The sequence below is a fragment of the Vollenhovia emeryi genome, unplaced genomic scaffold, assembly GCF_000949405.1.
Source record: "Vollenhovia emeryi isolate VEMERY1.0 unplaced genomic scaffold, V.emery_V1.0 DF939271.1, whole genome shotgun sequence".
NCBI classification, from domain to species: domain Eukaryota; kingdom Metazoa; phylum Arthropoda; class Insecta; order Hymenoptera; family Formicidae; genus Vollenhovia; species Vollenhovia emeryi.
The window spans coordinates 84,684-105,519 of NW_011967095.1; the positions used below are offsets into that span (position 1 = coordinate 84,684).

The window sequence follows — 20,836 nt, forward strand, 5'->3', positions numbered from 1 at the left end:
CAATTCTGTATCTTACAATACAGTGAAAATGCTAAAAGCGAGCGGCTTTGTCTCTTTCTAAGGGGACGGTTGGTTAGAGAGAGAGAGAGACAAAGCTACTCGCTTTTAGCATTTTCACCATAGTGTAAGATGTACAGAATTGACCCCCAGGGGACTAAAGGCTAAATCCTGATTGGTTCTCGTAAGCAGTCCAGTAGGAAACACATTACCGTGTGCCGTTGGCTTCAATAGATTATTAAGTTATGCAACGCGATTCGTAGCGCGAAAGAAATGGAGGTCGAAAATGTGACTTCTCGAAGTTGCCCGACTCGCCCTCGCGAGTGATCTCGATGGTCTCCGAAAAGTAAAGTTTTTCTCCACGAACGGATAATGATGTCGCATGCCGGCCGGCCTTTATACGCGAGGGACAATGAGTTTTTCGTCGCACGCGATCGGCGCGCGGCCGTTGTACGAGCGCGGCGATTTAACGCACGACTTCATAACGATGCCTAACGATTACGTCCATATTACCGCCGGTGCCGGTAAAACACGTAGTTGCACAGTAAAAAGTATACGGCCGAGCATCACGAGCATTTCGCCGCTGAGATATGTTTCCGTAAAGGGTAAACGCGTTAAGGCTGCATCACGCGTCGCGGCGATCGGGATCTCGCGATTTCTACGGGCACGGTGTGAAGATGCAAGGTGAAACATTTGCGCACGCAACCAATTTTTCGGGCAAATCGTTCACTGGCTCTTCCTGCATTCAACCGCAATGAATTTCGAAGGTTAGGGCGAATTTCTGATTGGTCAATTCGGTAGTTCGGGCCACTTCTGATTGGTTGACACTGCGCATCCACCAGATTGCTTCACCTCGTGTCTTTACACCGTGTCTACGGGGGCGCGGCGGAGAGAGCAACCATTTCTTTACCGATCCCACTTTATATCTTAATTGGATAATAATTACTTTGCCATTTTCTACATCGGGAATTACTATCGCGTTCCGCTTGATTCTACGGCGTCCAGTGGGCTTTATCCGTGAATCGCGCGAACGCGCCGAAGTTCACGGGAATAGTTGTTTGCCGAAGCTACCGAGAACCGTTATCGCGCGCGCTTGGTCTCGCCTTATCTCGCTTAAAAATCTACGAATCGCCCAGATTTAACGACGCCACATTATTTAAAGCAGAAAAAAGACCCAAACGCTCGAATACGCGGCTGCGCCCCGGCATTCCGCGGTGTTCTTCGAGCGGACTCGCGCGCTCCGGTGGGCACCGGCGCGCCGCAACGAAGCCCCGGTAAGTGTAAACTCCTCGTGAATGGCCTCTTATACTTGGTGGCTTATGACATAATAGTTTCACTAGCGTGCGGCGCGTATACGCCGCGGAGGAGCCCGCGCTACCGGGCGAGAGAGGAGCGGCACGCTGTAAAACTCGAGCGCGCGGGCGGAGGCGTTGACCAGGCGATGCGTCGGCGTCTCGGCATCGGGGCCCGTCGGTTTCCAAAGAGACCAACGGGAATCACGGCGCGGTGGCCCCGATCCTCGTGTTACCGGAAGCGACGCGTCGCACATCATATTTCTTCGATCCGCCTCCTCGTCCGCGCGAACCCCCGCGCGCCGCCCGCGTCGACGATCGGTCATAGGTTTCTAATCTGTCAGATCTAGACAGTAGAATTCCTTTGGCTTCGTCGATAGCGCGAACTGACGCGTGTGGGCTACCAGACCAGATAGAAAATAACGGCTGGTACGGCTGATTAATCATCCGAATGATTTTTCGCGCCCGTACGGCGATACTCGCGATTACGGTGCGTGCAAGTCATTACCGGCGAAACTATTCGGATCACCACGACGAATTGAACATCGGTATTTAATACCGCAATGCTACTGTCGTATGTTTATTATTTGTAACAAGAATCAAGACTTATTGTCGCCAGTAAATAACCAATGTAAGAAATTAATTAGACACAACTGCCAAATTCTAATTAAAGAAATTTATTGCGAAAAATATCGCTTCAGCCGGGGTTTGAACCTGGACCTCGCTACACTCTAGACGGGCGTCTCGCCGATTCGACCACTGAGGCATGTGGTAATATTTGTCGCAATAAACAGTCGATGATGATATTATCGCGTCTATTTTTCGACTTTAAACCGCGCGCCGATCCCGATCGTCGGCCTTGAAGGCCGATTTTGTGTCCACGATGCTAGAACTTGGTCCAAGTTCCAGTTTCGAGAAATGTGTAGCCAATGCTTTTATGAAATAGCCGCGAGTTGATTGGCTGCACATTTCTCGGAGCTAGAACTTGGACCAAGTTCTAGCATCGTGGACAGAGGCTTTTGGACACAGAACTATCGATATGTATCATTTATCTTTAGGTCCACGCTCATTTCAAGTGTACGGTCCTTCCGGCGAAAGTTTAGCGTGGCGCGGCTTGAGCGCATTTGCATTGAAATGTACAACGGCTACGGCGATCTATGGTTCAACAGAGAAATTACGAGCGGGACTTAACGGGGGCCCGCTCGTTGCCCCATTAATTTATCCGGCTCTTCGCTTGCAAGCGCCTTTTCGGGGTCTTTATTTATTCCTCGGCGAACAAAGTTGTTCGCGCGCCGGACCGCGCGGCTGATTGTTCGTTCCCGAGAGATTTTCGAGAGCCGAGCAACGTCCGAAGAACACACACTCGAGACCCCGAAAGAGCGTGATGGAGAAAGAGAGAGAGAAAGAGAAAGAGAGAAGAAGGCAAGCCATGCTCTCGAGAATATGTATTACCTTGGTATGGAGGAACGCCAGGGACTTGTTCACGTTCTCGATTTTGTGAACTCGCATGCGCCCGTTGTTGGGCTTGGCCAATCGCTCGCCGGAGATGATCTCCAATAGTTTGAGTAATTTCTTGCCGTCCGCCAGATCGGTGAACAGATCGTCCACTTCCATGCGCGCCTGAAAGGCCAGATCGAGTCCCGATAGAATTCAATTCGAAAGAATCGCGAGATGTTGCGATTATAGGAAATTATTATTCATCAAAACATTTAATCCGGCGATTAACACGGAAGAATACCACAGGCGCTATTTACGAGAATAGTTTTGTCTTTTTACACAGATATACGAATATTTCCGAACGCAAGTTTGTAATTTGCTATATTTAATTGCTTAGCGTACAGGTTGGACGCGTTATACCTTGAGCAGAAACGAATTGATCCATTTTGTGAACGTCTTCTTTTGGATGTGAAGACGTTCCTCCTGCAGGGCCTTGATGCGGCCCTGCTCGAACTTGAGAACGTCTTCCCTCTGAGTCATTCTCTTCTGTATCTGCGCACCGCCCCTGTATCTGTCGACTCTCGGTGGCGGATATGCGGAGGCGTGTTCGAGACTATGGGTCCTTTCTCGGGGTGCGGCGCTGGGCCCAGCGCCGGGCACATACTGCGCCCCTGAAACACAGAAATCGTCCGCTTTTGGAAACCCGTTCTGTTAGCGTAAACGTGGCGTAAACACAGGATACGCGAGGCGGAAACACGGCCATAAATGTTCTACGGATGAAGCCTCGTGCGCGATTAGCATCTGCGACATTTCCTTTCTAGTAAGCACGTGCTTGAAAAAAAAATCTCCTTTTCGTAAGTCACGCGTCGGCCCCGCGGGCTCACGGCAGGCAATAGATGAAATTAATTAGCGACGAATAACCGAAACTGAGATGCGAGGGACACTTTCGGAATAGTCATTCTAGCAGACCGAGACTGCGGTTTTTCAAATCAGACTCTTCGCTGTTACGAGCTACTACAAAAATCAATGTTAAAAAAAAATCAAGGTGAAACAATGTCGCGTTTCATCGCTAAATTTGAGAAATTCCGAAATTTTTAAGAGATATCAATCTTAGCAACTTAAAGGCGAACATTTTATATTTCACGAAAGTTGCGCCAACAATCGTCTCGCTGCTCGATTCTACGTTTCAACTCGAACGACAGGCATCTGTTATGCCTAGTTATTGATCGTTGGCTCGCCGGCGGGGCAATAGTTTAATTGAAATCGAGAGGCAAGGAGCCGTACACGCAAATAGCTCTTGTAACTTATGATCTGCCATTATTTTGATATAGAACGTACTAACGTTTGATCGCTGCAATATTGCATTGTCAATTCATCGCGATGTATCGAACAGCCACGTCGATAGGGAACTATCGAACTCTCGATGGAATTTGACCTCGTAAGATTCAAGCAAGCTGCGGCGCGCTTTCTATTATTGACAAAAGTACAACAAACCGTCTTCGAGAATAAATATACGAGACTAGATACAGCACAGTAGAGATAAAAGATATCTTATCGCGCGCGGTGATCTATTAAACGGTTCAATACGTTTTTGTTAGCAGTCGTACTTATTCAGCACTTCTTGGGGCTCGTATTTGAGATAATTAAAGAGGCGAAGCGGCCGAAGAGACATCCGTCGTGTCGTCTTCCCCGATATCTACGCGAGAGACGCGATAAGGCGCGTGTATCGTAAAATAGGGTGATAGGAAATATACCATAGGCGTGGATATCGCGGCGTCAGGATGAGAGCGCAGCGTGGCTTTTCTCGCGCGGGGAGAAAGGAACAACGGGCATCCTTCTCGGCAAGATTAACGAGTCGTGATAACTTTTACGAGTGGCAGTATTTACGCAGCAGGCAGATAAACGGCGAATCGAAGCTCGTACGAGGCCGACACTCGAGGCGGGCGCGCGCGCGCGCGAAAATATTCGCGACAGCCTTAATCCGAATTTACGGGATTACGCGGATTAAATTAAGCGAGAACAGCGCGCGCGGCCGCAAATATTGAAAATTACGATTCCTCGGAGGAGACGTGGGCGATAAATTCGGCCGGGGATGGCCGCATACCGCCGCGTTAACTTCTTTACGATGGCTCGTAAATATCGTGCCCGTTGTACAGGATAGCCGTGGTATCGGGGCGCTAATGAGAGTAAATTAATAAATTTGTCGTTTCGAAACAATTAACGGCGACTCAATTACAATAGAGGGATTCTCGAAAGCATTAGCGTTTTAACTCCGTGCCGGAGATCTACGGGCCGTGTCGTCCCGACGAGATTAACTGTCGTAAGTAAATGGGAAACGACGAGATAAAAAATGCCACGATTGGTTCTCGCTGCGAAACGCGTTTAACTTAACGCGCTCAAAAAGCTCACGGCGATCCGTAAAGTTTTAAGCAAGCGTCAAAACGGACGAATATATACGCGCTGCGTATTTAATTCCTTCCGAGGTTACTCGAGAACGTTCCGACGCGAAACTCACATTTCACGCGCGACAACCCGATAATAAGAGCAAGTGCATAAACGACGGCCGTGCACTCGAGGGCGACTCGTTTCTCGCTGGGCGTTCGTGACTCGGCGGGATTATTGTCCTCGCTTATTGTCACTCCGGCTAATGCTACGTAGACGCTGTCGTAAATTTCTTTCGAGCCTCTAAAAGGACGCGCCAGCACGAACGTGAGCGCGAGCGTAAATTGGCCCGGCGAGCGCGAAAGAAAGGGGCGCGCGCTCCAAAAAAAAAATGCACGCGCAACTTTGAAGTGTCAATTATGACGGCTGCGTGTATGCGACTGCACGTGCGCGCATTTGTAACCCCGTGCGATTTCACGCTGGACCGCCAAACGCTCTGCTCTCCGAGGCTGTCGGTTTCGCGAATGAATCGCATCTGTTATTTTCATACTATAGACCTTTAATTAGGTCCGGAGCGCTAACAGAAACTATCTGAAGTTAAGGTGGGCTCCTGCATAAACCGACCAAAAGTAGGAAGAATTGAAATTGAAGTATACTGCAGTTGCAAGTTTTATCTATCGGTACGCGAAATTTGAGACCCGGTCGACGGTGAAATAAAAAAAAGAAAAACCATTAAAGTTGTACATTTTAACATGCGAGTTATGGGCCGATCACTCTTTGAGGATTAATATTATTACATAGAAAAAATAGATCTTAATAAAACACGAGATTTATCTCTCTTGTCCCACGATTACGTGATTTTCAGGGTAAATGTTAAGGGAAAATTATCTCCGTGTTCTGGTAAATTGAGTGTGTACGTTGCGAAAATAATATAGATTATCGATAATTGTTGATAACGCATCATGTTTTATCTTGAACGCGATGATATAACAACGTAACAGGATTTATTTGATTATTGCACTTTTACTTTGCCGCAAGTTAAATTCGCAGCGATGCTTCTCAGTAATTCGCGTAATTAATTTTCTTCGTGGACTTTTTGTATCAATGTGAAAGAGAGGCTGGCTTCTCGACCGATGGGCAACTCGCAGCCGTGTCAATGTTAATCAACGATCATTTCACATCGACGTTTTTCATCGGCGATAATGTTAACGCTTGCCGATTGCCAGAGAAAGGTATTAGAAAGTTCGCTAATAGAAAATCGCGAACGGAGTTGACCGTCCGTCCCGCGAGGAGACGAAGAAACGCGAAACGTATTACGCGTTTCGGAAGATCAAGGACGCGCCTCGGCGAATGCAGATTAAAGGACACGCTTTCACGAGCCGGCAAAATTCGTTTACATGCGCCGTGAGATTTTTAAATGTCACATCGTCTGGCTCGCGGCCGCGCGTGATGTCATATCCAGGGACCAGTTCGCACGTCTGCTGCCTGAGAGACGCGCCTTTCGAAAGTGGATTAAATGCGACATTTTCGCAACGAGTCGTGTCTCGAGCGGCGACACTTTCACATGTCGATATATCAACGCGGAAAGAGATACGTGCGTATCGCTTGATAGAAACGGAAGCTCGAGAATCGCACTTTGAAAGAGCCAGCAGTAAGCGTAGAATAAGATTTCATATATCAGTGATAATTCACTGATAACGCGACACTAAAGAACCGTGATATGGAAAAGTGCGGTATCGACAATTTTTTATACCAGAGTGTATTTTTTCCCCCACACCATTTACGACACCGAGGATACGTTGCAAAGATCCAGGCATCGAAGATCTACGGTGGAGGTAGCGGTACCTTGAGCTATCCGCGCTACCAAAGGATCTATAACGCCAACACTGAGAAAAATTTTCATCGGATAAACCAATTAAATAGTATGTCCGATGGTTAATTTTTCCGATTACGTTTTCCGATTAAATTATGGATATATCCGATGAAATTTATCCGATGAAATGCAATTACCGATGAAATTTCATTGAAAAACCGATCAAATTTTTCATCGGATATACAATTTAATCGGATATATCCGTTTGTTATCATGTAATTGGATTATCCGATTATATTTAATCGGACATTTTTCTCAGTGAATGATTTATCGGTCCCGTCTAACCGATAACCGAGGATCCGTGGCAACGACGATTTATAGTACCATAGGTCAATGACGCCAAGGATTTACGATACCAAACATCTATACCGAGGGTAATGAATGTACAATATTGAGACCCCGTCAAGGTTGTATAAAGAAATTCAATAAAAAATATCCAATAGCGCCAGACGTACGGCGCCATTAAGTCCGAGGATCTTAATGGCACGATGACAAGTAACTATGATGCGGGAATTTATGAAGTTGCCAAATACCTCTATCGCGGAGGGATCCATGCACGAGCGAGCGAACGAGCACTCGGGAGGGCAACGACAAGTTATAGCGGGCTCGATTATCTCAGCGGAGTTGATTAGAGTACTTAGGTCGTTCGGTGCTCGCGCACCGGGTGTTTCTAACAGCGGTCGGGCCATGTAACGCGACTGTAACACACGTACTTAGCGCGAATTCCTCGAGCGTGACGCGCGCGGCGATACACATGCTCTCGCCGCGTTCGCGTTAAGTACATTTCGCACGAGCCCGCGGCTTACAGCGAGGTACAACGTGTACGTACACCGGCAGCGACGCCTCCAAATGGCACTGTTTAACTCCGTGGGAATTGGAGCTGCGTGTGCCGGACGCTTTGACAAATCTCGGGGCTGAAGAATGCGATTCTGCCACTGAGAACAATTTTCAACGGTTAAACCAATTAAATAGGTGTTTCCGATGGTTAATTTTTTCGATTACATTTTCCGATTAAATTATGGATACATCCGATGAAATTTATCCGATGAAATGCGGTTACCGATCATATTTTTCATCGGATATACAAGTTAATTGGATATATCCGTTTGTTATTATGTAATTGGATTATCCGATTATACTTAATCGGCCATTTTTCTCAGCGCCCGGTCGCAAATTGTTTCTGTTACCGAGACAAAAAATATTCTTGACGCATTTACATTTCTCACAACCTCATTCAGTATAAAAATGAGACAATATCGAAGTAAAATCAATAATTCTTATTCCCCTCTATCGAATTAAAAAGGATTGACTCACTATATTGAGACAAGAGTGACTTATGTAAATGTAAGTTTATGTATTGTTGCGTTTAGAACAAATTTCCCCTCCATCTTACAACGCACGAAGTTGGTACCACGATATTGGACGAAAGGCGATACATACACTGAAAAAAATTTCTGGTTGAATATGGACGAATCAGATAATTCCTTTAGGATTTACCAGAATTTCTGTAGGATTTACCAGAATTTCTGTAGGATTACAGGAATTCTGGTAAATCCTACAGAAATTCTGGTAAATCCTAAAGGAATTATCTGATTCGTCCATATTCAACCAGAAATTTTTTTCAGTGTACTATCATTTTATTCTAGATTTTAGAATTTTTCATTTAACATTAAAATACTCCTTTCTCTATAATAAATATGATGGGCGCTATATCGATTCTATTTTATGATACATTCAAGCGTAGTAGCATTGGATCCGGAAATTTTTTTCTGTGGGTGTATCTGCGACAGTAGATTATTGGTTCATCAGAGCGAACGATAGATCGAAGTTTCCGCCCGACTTGTCTTATCGTCGGAGATAAGACGATAGACAGGTGTATATGTAATTATGAAATTATCCCTGACGCTGTGCACATTAGATTACAATTAGACACTACACGAGCCTAATTGTGTATAATGACTAGGTGCGTTCCATTGCATAAGCTAATTACGCAACAAAAATATGTACACATGTAGAACACACGGAGGCGGTTTTTCGGAGCAACAGACGGCGACGTTTCTTATCTCACATATTTACCAAAATAATCGCGATGATTGTAAGCCATGATGTCGTTTCGCGTGCGGGATATTATCCTCCTATCGCGCCCTTCCGTTCGACGGGACAATTCTCATAGTCGATCTTTACGTAAATCGATGATGCACTGGCGAAAAAACGCGAGGTGAGGCGCAAACGAGCGGTGACACCCAACTGATTCAGTTGCCAGTCGAAGACCACTGACAGGACTCTTATCACGCATTGCATGTGTATTATGTCGACCGGCTTGTTTATGTAGCAGAAGCTAAGCACATCTGCGCGTGTGTGCGTGCGTGTGGTAATACATAGGCGTAGGAACGTTTCGCGAGGAGAGAATTAAAGGCGGTACGTGTAAACACACCGGTGGAGGAAACGGGCAGGAAAATTGGCAATCAGACGTGAGACCACGGAAAATTGCAGCTGCAAGATCCGATTGTCAATCTCGTGCGTTGTGAGATCGCGATCCGTTCAGGTATATCGTGAGAAGACATTATACGCGTTACATTACAAAAATATTGCAGTTCGTCTGAGGTTTGAAGGTACAGCGCTGGAATAGTTGCAATACTTTTTCTTTTAATGAGTTTAGAAACGCGCATTCAGATTTACGTTCCGAAGTCGTTTTCTCTGGGGAAAATTTCACTCGGGAAAATAGAATCGGAAACGCTCGAAATGGTCTCGGAATGGCCGTCGAGCAAAATACTCCTTGGAGAAGAAGATCTGTAACCCTGAATCTAAATGCATGTCCCTAAAGTCATTAAAGCCACAAAGTGTTGCAACCATTCTGCCCACCGCTGTACTCGTACTTTGTAGCAATTTTACAATGCGGAGATTGGTACAGGTCGTATAAAACACGTAGGGAGATAAAGCGGCCGGCGCGAAGGATGCGATCGCGTGCATAAAACCAGGCACAGGCTACGTGGAACTTAATCCGAGCTTTTTAAACCAAAGAGTGCGTCGTTAAGGAGATACCTCTTACGGAATGTTTATAAGCGACACGTACGCGACGATAAGCGCGGCCTCAAATTCGATTCCAGCGGGAGCCCGCGGTGCGAAATGGCGCGGGAGTTGAGACATCTCGATCAACAAGGATCTATCTCGCCTTATTTTTAGGGATCTTTTTACGGGGATACGTTGACGACGTTGGACTCAGGAGTAACTTGCACAGATACAAATTTTAAGGGAAACTCGGAGAGAATTGGTAAATTTTTCTGAATCTACGCGCATATCTAAGTTTAATAAATTTGTATTATAAAAGAAGCCTCCCTCGTAACTGCGTTATACTTCGTATGTCTTATTTCAAGCTGAATAGTAATTAGGCCTGAGAGAAAGAGCAAATCCAGTTTTACGTTTCCGCTCGAAGTTGCTTCTCCAGAACCTTGAACTTTTGCGGAAAACGAACGGTGAATTTAAATTGTCGCGGATGACGATATCAAGCTGAAAGTCATAATCCGGCGGCGATCGACAACGCCGATGTTACCGGCAAGCTAATTAAATACCAGCCCTTTAATCGTGGAGCCGTCAATGCGGCAGGAAGCGCGGAATCGCAGCGGAAATACGGCGATTGCGCTGAAGTGGGGTCGGGTTTTTGACCAGGAGGCATCTTCGCATAATGTGGGACTTTGTCAACGCAAAGCTGCGCCCATGAAGCGAGCGCGCGAAATTGATATTAACGGAAACGAAAATATATCGATTTATTGCCTACGAAATGAGATTAGATTAAGGAATCGGTGAGAAATTAAAAGAAGAATAGCGAGACAATGATGATACAAGTAACATTGCACGGTATGTAACATCAACAAATTCTAATTAAGGACAGTTAGTTTGAATTTTGTAACCAACAAAGTAGATTTTTGTCTCTTCAACCAAAAAGTCAGTTTATATTTAACGCGCAGAACAATTGAGGTAGGCGAAAAGTTTCAGGAGCTTCTCTAAATTTAGCTTGGAATTGCTGGCCCGATCGGCTCGAAACGCTCTAGAAATCGAACGTGTGTGCGATGAGGAAGATACCGATGCTGTTCGAAAGGGCATTGTTGTTGCCGGCAGGAAGCGCGGAATTGCACCGGAAATACGGTGAACGCACCGAAAGAGCCGAGAGAGGAGAGCTGCAAGACTAGCGGACCAGGTGAAATCGGAGCCGTATTATTATCGACGCTCGTCCCGCCTGGAAAGTGCCAGCTCGTTCTGTTGACACTGATAGCCGAGGCAAACATTAATTCATTCCCGTATCGTACAGCGCGTAAGTATGTAACCGAGTATCCGGGGCAGAAGCGAGTTTCATAGCAACTGTACCGTGTAGAATTTACAGCGACATTCGCTCTTCTTATTTCGAGGGAACGAAGAAATTCAGTCGCTCACAAACATGATTTAATACGACTGTGTAATTGAGTGATTACACTTGGGGCTTTCATGAAACAGAAATGCCTCTTCCTGATTAAAGACCCGTTTTAACGTGTGAGCGCTCGATAAGCGACGAATCGAGCACCTGATAAGTGACACGGACCCGCAAAGTGTAATTAATGATTACAACCCCGGGTCATTAATCACGTTAGGACGGAATAACCTCACGAGAAATTAAAGTAATGGCGATTTAATCGGCGGCCCGCTCGTTTGCGCGTAATCGTGAAAGAAGCAACGCGCGTAATTTTTGCAATTATCGAGCAATTGAAATGAAATGTCCACCTAATCGCCAGTCGAATCGCCGAAGTAGTAATACTCGGGGCACTAATCATTTACCGTTGTCTCTGACGTTCCTCCCTTGACGCTGATAACCCAGCGCTATCTGATTCACATTCTCGTATCGAAGTGTATACACGCAGAAATAAACGCAATAACAGCTTTGAAGTTCAAACGACGGTGACGACATGCCTATATTTGGCCCGTGACATTGTGAGAATGAACTGGGGTCATTTTTCGGGCGTTTATTGCGGCGTCGAAGCTGTTCCTTTCAACGCCCGGCGTGTGACTCGACCTTGCGAAACGCGCCGAAGCGACAGCTACAATTAATTATCGCGAGATCCTGATAGAGTTAGAATTAAATTTGCGCCAGGTTATTCAGGCGTGCCGCTACGTATCGTAAAATTCATGTTAACACTTCCGCAATCTGCTCGTGTCTGAAGCAGAACGGATTACGCCGCGACCCAGAGAGTGCATATTTTTCCTATTACGCGTCGCGCCTCCTTCGCAAATGACTAAGCTCGTTGAATCATCTCCGCTGCGCAATTATGCATAACACCTTGGGAGCGAAACGGTGGATGAGAAATATTTTTCTACTCTCGTAGATAGAATTTTTTATATACACAATCACATACGTATTACTCTGTGAAATGTACAATTTTCCGTTGAACATTCCACAATGACTACATATTCCTATCTCCTTGCGAACGCGTGTCCCACGATAACATTATATGAAATGTCACACATAGTTTCTCGTGTCATCTACTTTGTGTACCACTCGACTCGCGATTGCTGCACTGAGAAAACTTTTCATCGGATAAACCTATTAAATAGCGTTTCCGATGGTTAATTTTTCCGATTAAATTGTGGATACATCCGATGAAATTTATCCGATGAAATGTAGTTACCGAGAAAATTTCATTGAAAAACCGATCATATTTTTCATCGGATATACAATTTAATTGGGTATGTCCGTTGTTATCATGTAATTGGATTGTCTGATTATATGTAATCGGACGTTTTTCTCAGTGTTCGAATCTACACACTGAGAAAAATGTCCGATTAAATATAATCGGTTTTCCAATCAAATTTCATCGGTAACTGCATTTCCGCGGATAAATTTCATTGGATGTCTCCATGATTTAATCAGGGAACGTAATCGGAAAAATTAACCATCGGAAATACTATTTAATTGGTTTATCCGATGAAAATTTTTCTCAGTGTACTTGTCTCAATTTCTGAAGAACTCGCAGTAATGGAAGAAATATGCAGGATTTGCGTATTTCTTTCACCATATTTCTTACACGAATTAATTGTAATTACACTAATCGTTATAAAGACTAAAACACGACATTCCGCTTGGTGCGAAAGCAATTCAGTTTCACCTCGTGAAACTCTGATCTCCGGATGAAAGCAGTTTCGTACAAAAACGTCACAAAAAAATACGCAAGCGTAGCTATAAATAGTTTGTCGTGGCCCGATACTCTCGGGCGTGACAACCGCAGCTCGTCCTGACACTTTACGGTTGGCGGATTAAAGCGAAACTGCGGGTAATTGTGTCAATTGCTCGCCAAGTAATTAGGCGAAAGCACGTACGAACGGTTATTAGAGAAAACGATGTCAATCCGCAGCTACAAACTGCTATCCATCTGCGCTGAGGTTTGATCGAAACACATTTTTTCTTCAATCGATTACACGACCAAGATTGCTGACGCCTTCGGTATCTGCGTCATGGGAAATTAAATTCCGGACAAGGTAATTGTAAAGTTCCTTGAAAAGAACTCGATGCCTCATTGTTTTATACACGGAGAGAATTCTCTCTTAAAATTTATCCTGAAAATCATGTAATCGTGGGACAACGTGACATTTCGAAGAACTTTATGAGGGTTTTTGGAAATTTTACCATGTACTTTTTACTATGGGCACTTTACTAGTAATTTTACTAGTAAAATTAGTAATAATAATTTTACTAGTAAAATGTATAGGTAGAGGTGTGACATATTGATGTTATTTTTGGCATTTTTTGCGTTTTGTTTTTCCGTTAACCAAAACTTTTGCATTATTTTAATAATGTTTTTGATAACACCGTGGTCAGAGGTGAGCAGGGCTTCAATAAGACGACTTAATGTTTCGAAAGAACAATTTACGACATGTATAAAGGCTAAACGTATGTTAAAAAATGTAACATAAAACATATTAAAATAGCATGAACACATAGCAAAAAGTAACTAGCAACGAAGATGGCATCCAGCGCCGCGGCTGCAGAATTGACTTTGAACAATTTTCAACCCTTTTTTTCGGGTACAAGTGATACAACATTGACGTTAGAAACGTTTACTAAGGAAAATTGTAAGAAATGACATTAAAACGTTCCTGGAGCATTTTGCGAGATTTTGCGTATAAAGATAACATCAAAATGTCACACCTCTATGTATAGAAATACGGAGGGGGAAACCGCTGACCAAAATCTTGTACGCCAATGCCCACTAATGCCCAGTAGGCATTACTTTTTCTTATTATCTTATTTTATCTTTATAATGCTTCAGCAAGGCCTAATGCTCAAATTAATGCCTAGTAATGCCTAGTAATGCCCAGTAATGCCGCAAATCTGTACACCACAATGCCCTCAGCGGTTTGCCCCTCAAGGAATACATTTTACTACACTGAGAAAAATGTCCGATTAAACATAATCGGATAATCCAATTACATGATAACAAACGGATATATCCGATTAAATTGTATATCCGATGAAAAATTTGATCGGTTTTTCAATCAAATTTCATCGGTAATTGCATTTCATCGGATAAATTTCATCGGATATATCCATAATTTAATCGGAAAACGTAATCGGAAAAATTAACCATCGGACATACTATTTAATTGGTTTATCCGATGAAAATTTTTCTCAGTGTAGCAATTTTACTAGTAAAATGTGTATAGAAAAACTTGAAAAAGCTTTCGTAAAGTTCTTTAAAGTGCGACGTTGTCCCACGATTACGTAATTTTCAGGATAAATTTGAAAAGAAAATTCTCTCCGTGTAGCGTCTTAAATGTTCTCGTTGTCGACGCGAAGCCATATGCGCGCTCATGCCGGCGCATAACGGCCCTAAGCGCGGCTCTTCTAAGAGTTCGAAAACGCTTCAGATGACTCAGCCATTAGATCCGCGGATGACGCCGGGGCCTTTGCTGGCTTTTGAGACTTGCATACTCATGCGAATCCAGATTGCGCAATAGAATTGCTGAGCATCAGCGGGATCCGTCGCTATTAAGACGTCACCGGGGCACACTCGAAATCTCTTTTTAATGGCGATTGTAATCTCCGTATAAATTTTCAGACATCGCAATAATTTACGAGAAAATTATGCCGTTTCGCGGCCAGGGAACGCTCGCCTTACTTTTTTCTCTTTTACGGCTGAGAAATTAATTTCGCGGACGCTCTATCTCCGTCGGCCCATCGAATCGGAATGCGAGATCGTCCCGATAAGTCGTGATAACAGATTGTCGGCGCTAGAGTGTCGTTGCGCCGAAAATCCAAATGACGTTTCGCTTAGATGCCGCCGCAAGATAAAGCGTGTATTTGAAGTATTCGGCATGTAAACCGACTCTACAAATTTCAAGCAGTTCCCTGACACCGCTCGATATCTTAAGGCCTGTGTCCACGACGCTAGAACTTGGTCCAAGTTCGGTAAAATGTGCAGCCAATCAACGTGCAGTTTTTACGGAATAGCTGCGAGTTGACTGGCCATACATTTCTCGGAACTAGAACTTGCATCAAGTTCTAGCATCGTGGACGCAGGCCTTTACGCGGCGCGTTTTTCCTGTGTCTTGTTACGATTTCCCCAAGTAGTGATTTATCCTTTTATCTCAGTAAAAATGCAGGAACTTGGCTCATACGCCCTGCAATTACTCAGACGTCGATCAGATAGGGGATAAAGTTCGATTTTATCTCGCGAAACAAATATTGCGTAAGACTGTATAAATATCTTTGCGATGACTTAACATTACTGGCGATACTGCCGGTACTTGGGTCGATTTCCGTTTCGTCCCATGGCTAAACGTTTACGGGACGTAAGGATGTGACGACTGTGACAGTACACACATTCTCTCCTCTCCTTAAATATTTATCTTGCGTGCTCCGTCAATGCGAACGGACGATTGGGACATTTTTAATTATTACGTTACCACGAAACCTTGTTCCTGCCGAAGAGGATAATATACGAACTCATATATGTATTTATATTAAATAAATAACGACACAAAAAGATTTATATACTCGAGTGGTTTTGCATGCGAATGAAATACACGAGATAATGTATAAAGTAAAAATTACGCGCTAAATTAGCTAATTGCAGACAAAAATGTATTCGGATTAATATAAATATTATTTTGGAAAATTGTAATCGCATCAGATTTTCAATCACGATCCACAAACAGTTTCAATAATTCAACACAATACATTCTATTTTGTACCCTTTACTATACAGACTGCGATGGAACTTTTGCACTGATATAATAATAATAATATCGACGAGCATGTTCTCGTCCCGCGATAATGTCCCGGTTAATATCGAAAGGGTTGCATCGTGTGGACTGACAGGCTTTTATTAACGACGGAGCACCGCGCATATAATTGCACATCGATACGATCGACCTCTCGATTTTTGTTCCACGTCAAAATCGTCTAATTGCTGTTCGGCGTTCGTTAAAGATGCGGGAGTAACGCCACCGCGCAAGGCCGAAACGATCTTCCCCTTGTCAATTCGACCGCTGGTGAAATTCGCGGCTGGAATTGACCCCAATGAGTCTACTTTATTCCGCCTAATTAAGGAACGGTTTGGATATCCGGTAAACAAGCACGCGCCGACGTTCTACTCGCCACGAATGGGTCGCGCGAGCCTCTGCGTGACGTTTCTTCTTGAGCGGTTTGGCGAAGCTAAGAGAACGTGCCTCGACTTGGTGCTGCGACGAACATTTAAATACGAGGCAATGACGTAATGCGTGAAAAATTCAAAATATTACTTTTCGTCGTCACATTATCTGTTTGCGTTATTTTTATTATCTGATACCGATCAGATCTGATATCTTATCGTGCTATCGTTGCGGGCAACTGCGGATTAACTTTTTGATCTTAAGCTCTAGCAGCGTTAATTCTGGATCTTAAAACGGATAACGCCACGAGTTGGATAAAAAAAAAATACGGAAAGCCGCAATCTCTTTTAAGTACGTATTGACAACCCAATGATAATTAAGATGTTTGTCTTGGGGTCTGTAGGACTCTTCACCGTGATGGTGAAATCTTTTTCGCACTTTTTCTTGCTTTATTCTTTTGCAAGGAGTTCTGTCCCACTTTGCAGTATCTATTATCGCGTATCATACCTCGATAGAAAATCGCGGCAATCTCCGCGTAATTGCCGTAACATTTGCACAACGACGCGTTTATTGCGGCGGCCCCGCAATCTCTACGTTCTGCGCGCACGGAGATGCGACGGAGACAAGGCAGCCGCTGTTGGATGCAGGAAATGCTTATTACGGTAATCAGTGGGGGACAAGGAGAGATAATTGTTTCAAAGATCGCCCGATGTTCACATCGATCCTGTTTTGTTAATGAAGTGCAACAGAAATAGGTCACACAAAATTATTCCCACATCGCGTGTCGATAATAAACGCGTTAACGCACACTGAGAAAAATGTCCGATTAAATATAATCCAATTACATAATAACAAACGGATATATCCGATTAGAAATGCGATCGGTTTTCCAATCAAATTTCATCGGATAAATGTCATTGGATGTATTCATAATTCAATCGGAAAAAATTACCATCGGAAACGCTATTTAATTGGTTTATCCCGCGGTGGAAATTTTTCTCAGTGCGTCAAATCCCAAGATTGTGCTTTCAGAAATTGGTATTTAGAGCTTGAACTTTCAAAGTTCGTCAAATTAAATATACTTTAAATGAATATTTATGCATTTTATACACGCGTTATAATAAAACTGCGAATAAAAATATTACTTGTAAAACATGTTTTTTAATTTTAATTACGAGGTAGGTTAAAAATGTTCCGTTTATGTTTGTTATTATAAATATATCGCTTAAGACTTAAGAGCCTTAAGACTTAAGTTCTACGTCTGGGGCTTCAATCATGAATCTTTTCCTCTATGAATTCGTGAAAGGTGCAAAATTTCATTGACGAATAGTGAAAGTCCTCAATGAAATTTTTCACCTTTCACGAGCGCACGCTAGAAGAAAAGATTCGCGATCGAGCCTCTGGTCGTCGCGGCGCGATTTCGGCGTCGATTCAGCAGAATTTGTACATCGGACACGCGCATAAATACGGTAAATAGCGTTTTCCTTTTTCGTGCAAACGCACCACTGGCCGGCGGACTGGTCGGCGTTAATAACTTGTTAATTTCACGATGCGGTAACGTAATCGCTTAATACGCACAAATACACACAAACACACCCGGCGCGCAGATTACACGCGGAACAAGTTCTTAACGACACGGCACGAATCGTGCACTTTTGCGACGACGCTTCCTGCACGGAAACCGGCAAAAGTCGCCACGTTGAATACGAGAAAAGGGTCGCCGTATAAAGACGGAGCGTATAATCTTCCTTATGTTTTACGGCTCTCGGCTTTATTGAGTCGACGGCCGGGTAATGGGATCTAATATCGCGAGCGGAAGATCTTCATCCGTGGATCAATTCGTCAAGAAACTCATTACTCATCTGACTAATTAGTCCAACGTTACATATTATACAATGGTTGACATTATAGTCAAGAAGCGACGTAAACGAGGGAGGCCAAGAACAAGGTATTCTACGATCGTAACGATCGTAGAAGTAACGAGCAAAGTTTGAGATAGCCTATATTTTTCTCTCACACGCAGGAATTTGACGAAGCCTTATGGCCAGTCTCTAATTACAGGGTCTCTAGGGCCCACCAAGGGCTGTGCGAGGCCACGGTGACGATTATATCCAAGCAATACGCGAGCTGTAACTCGCGTACGCTATTACGGCGTTGATTTGCAAAGGCACCACGTCTTTTCCGTTCACGTTTAATTGCCGAATGTGGCAACTTTGCTTGAAATAATAATCCATTAGAAATTCTAGAAGTAACAATATTACGGCAACTACGGGGAGGGGGGGGGGCAGCTTCGCGCCTTTCAATTTTTTTTCCCTCCAATTTGTAAACGCCAGACCACGCAGATATGCGACGCGTTTCGTAAGCGCGCGGGACACGGGGACGTAACGTTATTCGAACGATTTGAATTTACGACGACGATTAACTGTAATTACCGCGGCGAACGACTTCTCCCCTGGACGACCTGTTACGGCGTGTGAATGAATCATCGGTAACGTTTTCCTGCGGGTGTTAAGAATCCTAGCTTTCACGAGACGCGTTAAGCAACCGAGTACCGCGGGTCTTAAAGGTTCCTGTGTGTTCTATCAGAAGCGCGTTTGAACCGGTCAATTACCTTTCCGCGATGCTCAACGAGCGGAATGAGCACAGAATTGATTAACATATCTCCTCCTTTTTTTTTCTTAATAAGACGGGCGTCATGCGCCCGATGCAGCCTGTATCAATTACATAATTTATATGCGTTACGCCTTGACGGTATGTTTTCGTTAGAAACTGCTTTACTGCAAACCGCATCGTAAATCGTTTCAGTTGGAGGAATGGGAAATATTAACAGTAATTCCTATCGCGAAAAACAGCAATTACTGAATATCCTTGACACGGCGGGTCTGTTTTCTTGCTTTTTTTAATTTTTTTCATTAATTAACGAAGTTTTCCAGCCTGCCCGGGATATTTTCAGCCGGAGATCACGCGGGAGAAAAGGAGCAAGAAGACGATGTGCGTTGATACTCTGTTACGCGATACGCGGCACGGAAACAGGTTGCTGACGGTGGGTCGGCGAGGCCGGCCGGCCGACGTGAATGGAAGATGCTATTTCACGAAAATGCCGTACAACACAATGCGGCGATATCTAGCCGCGATATCTCAAGCGCTTGCACATGAGACACACGGGAACGTGCGCGCGCGCGCCGGCACCGGGTGTCCTTTGTAAATTTCGACTTAATGGCCTTTATACTCCCACGTGCCACATTCGTCTTCCCTCTTCCTCCATTATGCGCGTCGCGCACTATCTAATGCCCGTTCGACGAGGCTGTATTTACCGCCCCATTGTCTTTCCCTCCCCCCCCCCCCCGGCGGGCAGGAGGGGTTTTGATGCTCCGTCGCGTGAAATAAGTATGTCCGTGAGCGAAATTCGTAAAGTTACAAGGGAGGTATGACCTTAAGGTATTTATGGTATGAAATATGGAGAGGCTCGTCCGCATTCCTCGCGGTGGATAGTGGAGGCCGCAAAGTTTTCCAGTCGATCTCCGCTTAAACAGCACTTTGATAGCACAACACGGAGGCATCTTACGAAAGATGACAAGTGCAAGGCCTCTTCCTTAATTCTCCTTAAACCGACTACGGTAAGATGTTTCTTCGATGGGAAAACTAATTGATGACTAAAGTTCTTCCTGAAGTTTTGGAGTGAAAATAGAAACCACGGAGTGAAATATTCGCTCTAATAAATATTTGCTCCAATAGAGCGAATATTTCACTCCACGATTCTATTTTCACTCCAAAAACTTTAAGAGAGTCGTTGGCCTTACTTTTGCCGGATTTTTAAATCGCAATTTTTACGAAATTGCGAAACGATGCGAGGAATCTTGTAATTGTTAATTTTTTTTATATTGAATAAGAAACGGATCACTTTTTCACTCCTGACAATATTTGCCACTTTGAATGATTTTTACGCGATTTGCTGTTGCAACATCCGACATTTCGCATTTTTCGAGGGGTAAACCGCCGAGGGCATTGCGGTGTAGATTTGCGGCATTACTGAGCATTACTAGGCATTTTTTGAGCATTAGTTCGGGCATTAGGCCTTGCTGGGGCATTATAAAGATAAAATAAGAAATAAAAACAAGATAAATACGATAATAAGATAAAGCAGTGACCACTGGGCGATGATACGATCGCAATTTCTGCACGGGATGAGATTGAACGTGATGTGCTTAATAAAACGTAATATTTCCGCGTTAGATTGCTG

The 20,836-nt window shown here is 44.1% G+C and overlaps 1 protein-coding gene across 4 annotated transcripts in view; it reads right to left on the reverse strand.

Annotated features, from left to right (window-relative positions):
* The window catches only part of LOC105559432 (spectrin alpha chain), an 82,816-nt gene that overhangs the window by 40,384 nt on the left and 21,596 nt on the right, over positions 1 to 20,836 (reverse strand). For 3 of the 4 annotated variants that reach the window (XM_012007703.1, XM_012007701.1, XM_012007702.1), the window contains 2 exons: positions 3,147 to 3,397; positions 2,742 to 2,909 (listed from right to left, as the gene is read on the reverse strand). In XM_012007703.1, the coding sequence (XP_011863093.1) occupies positions 2,742 to 2,909; positions 3,147 to 3,266 (288 nt within the window). In that variant the 5' untranslated portion in view covers positions 3,267 to 3,397. Of the gene's footprint in view, positions 1 to 2,741; positions 2,910 to 3,146; positions 3,398 to 9,057; positions 9,079 to 20,836 lie in introns of those variants that run through there. The other variant, XM_012007700.1, reaches the window with a different exon arrangement.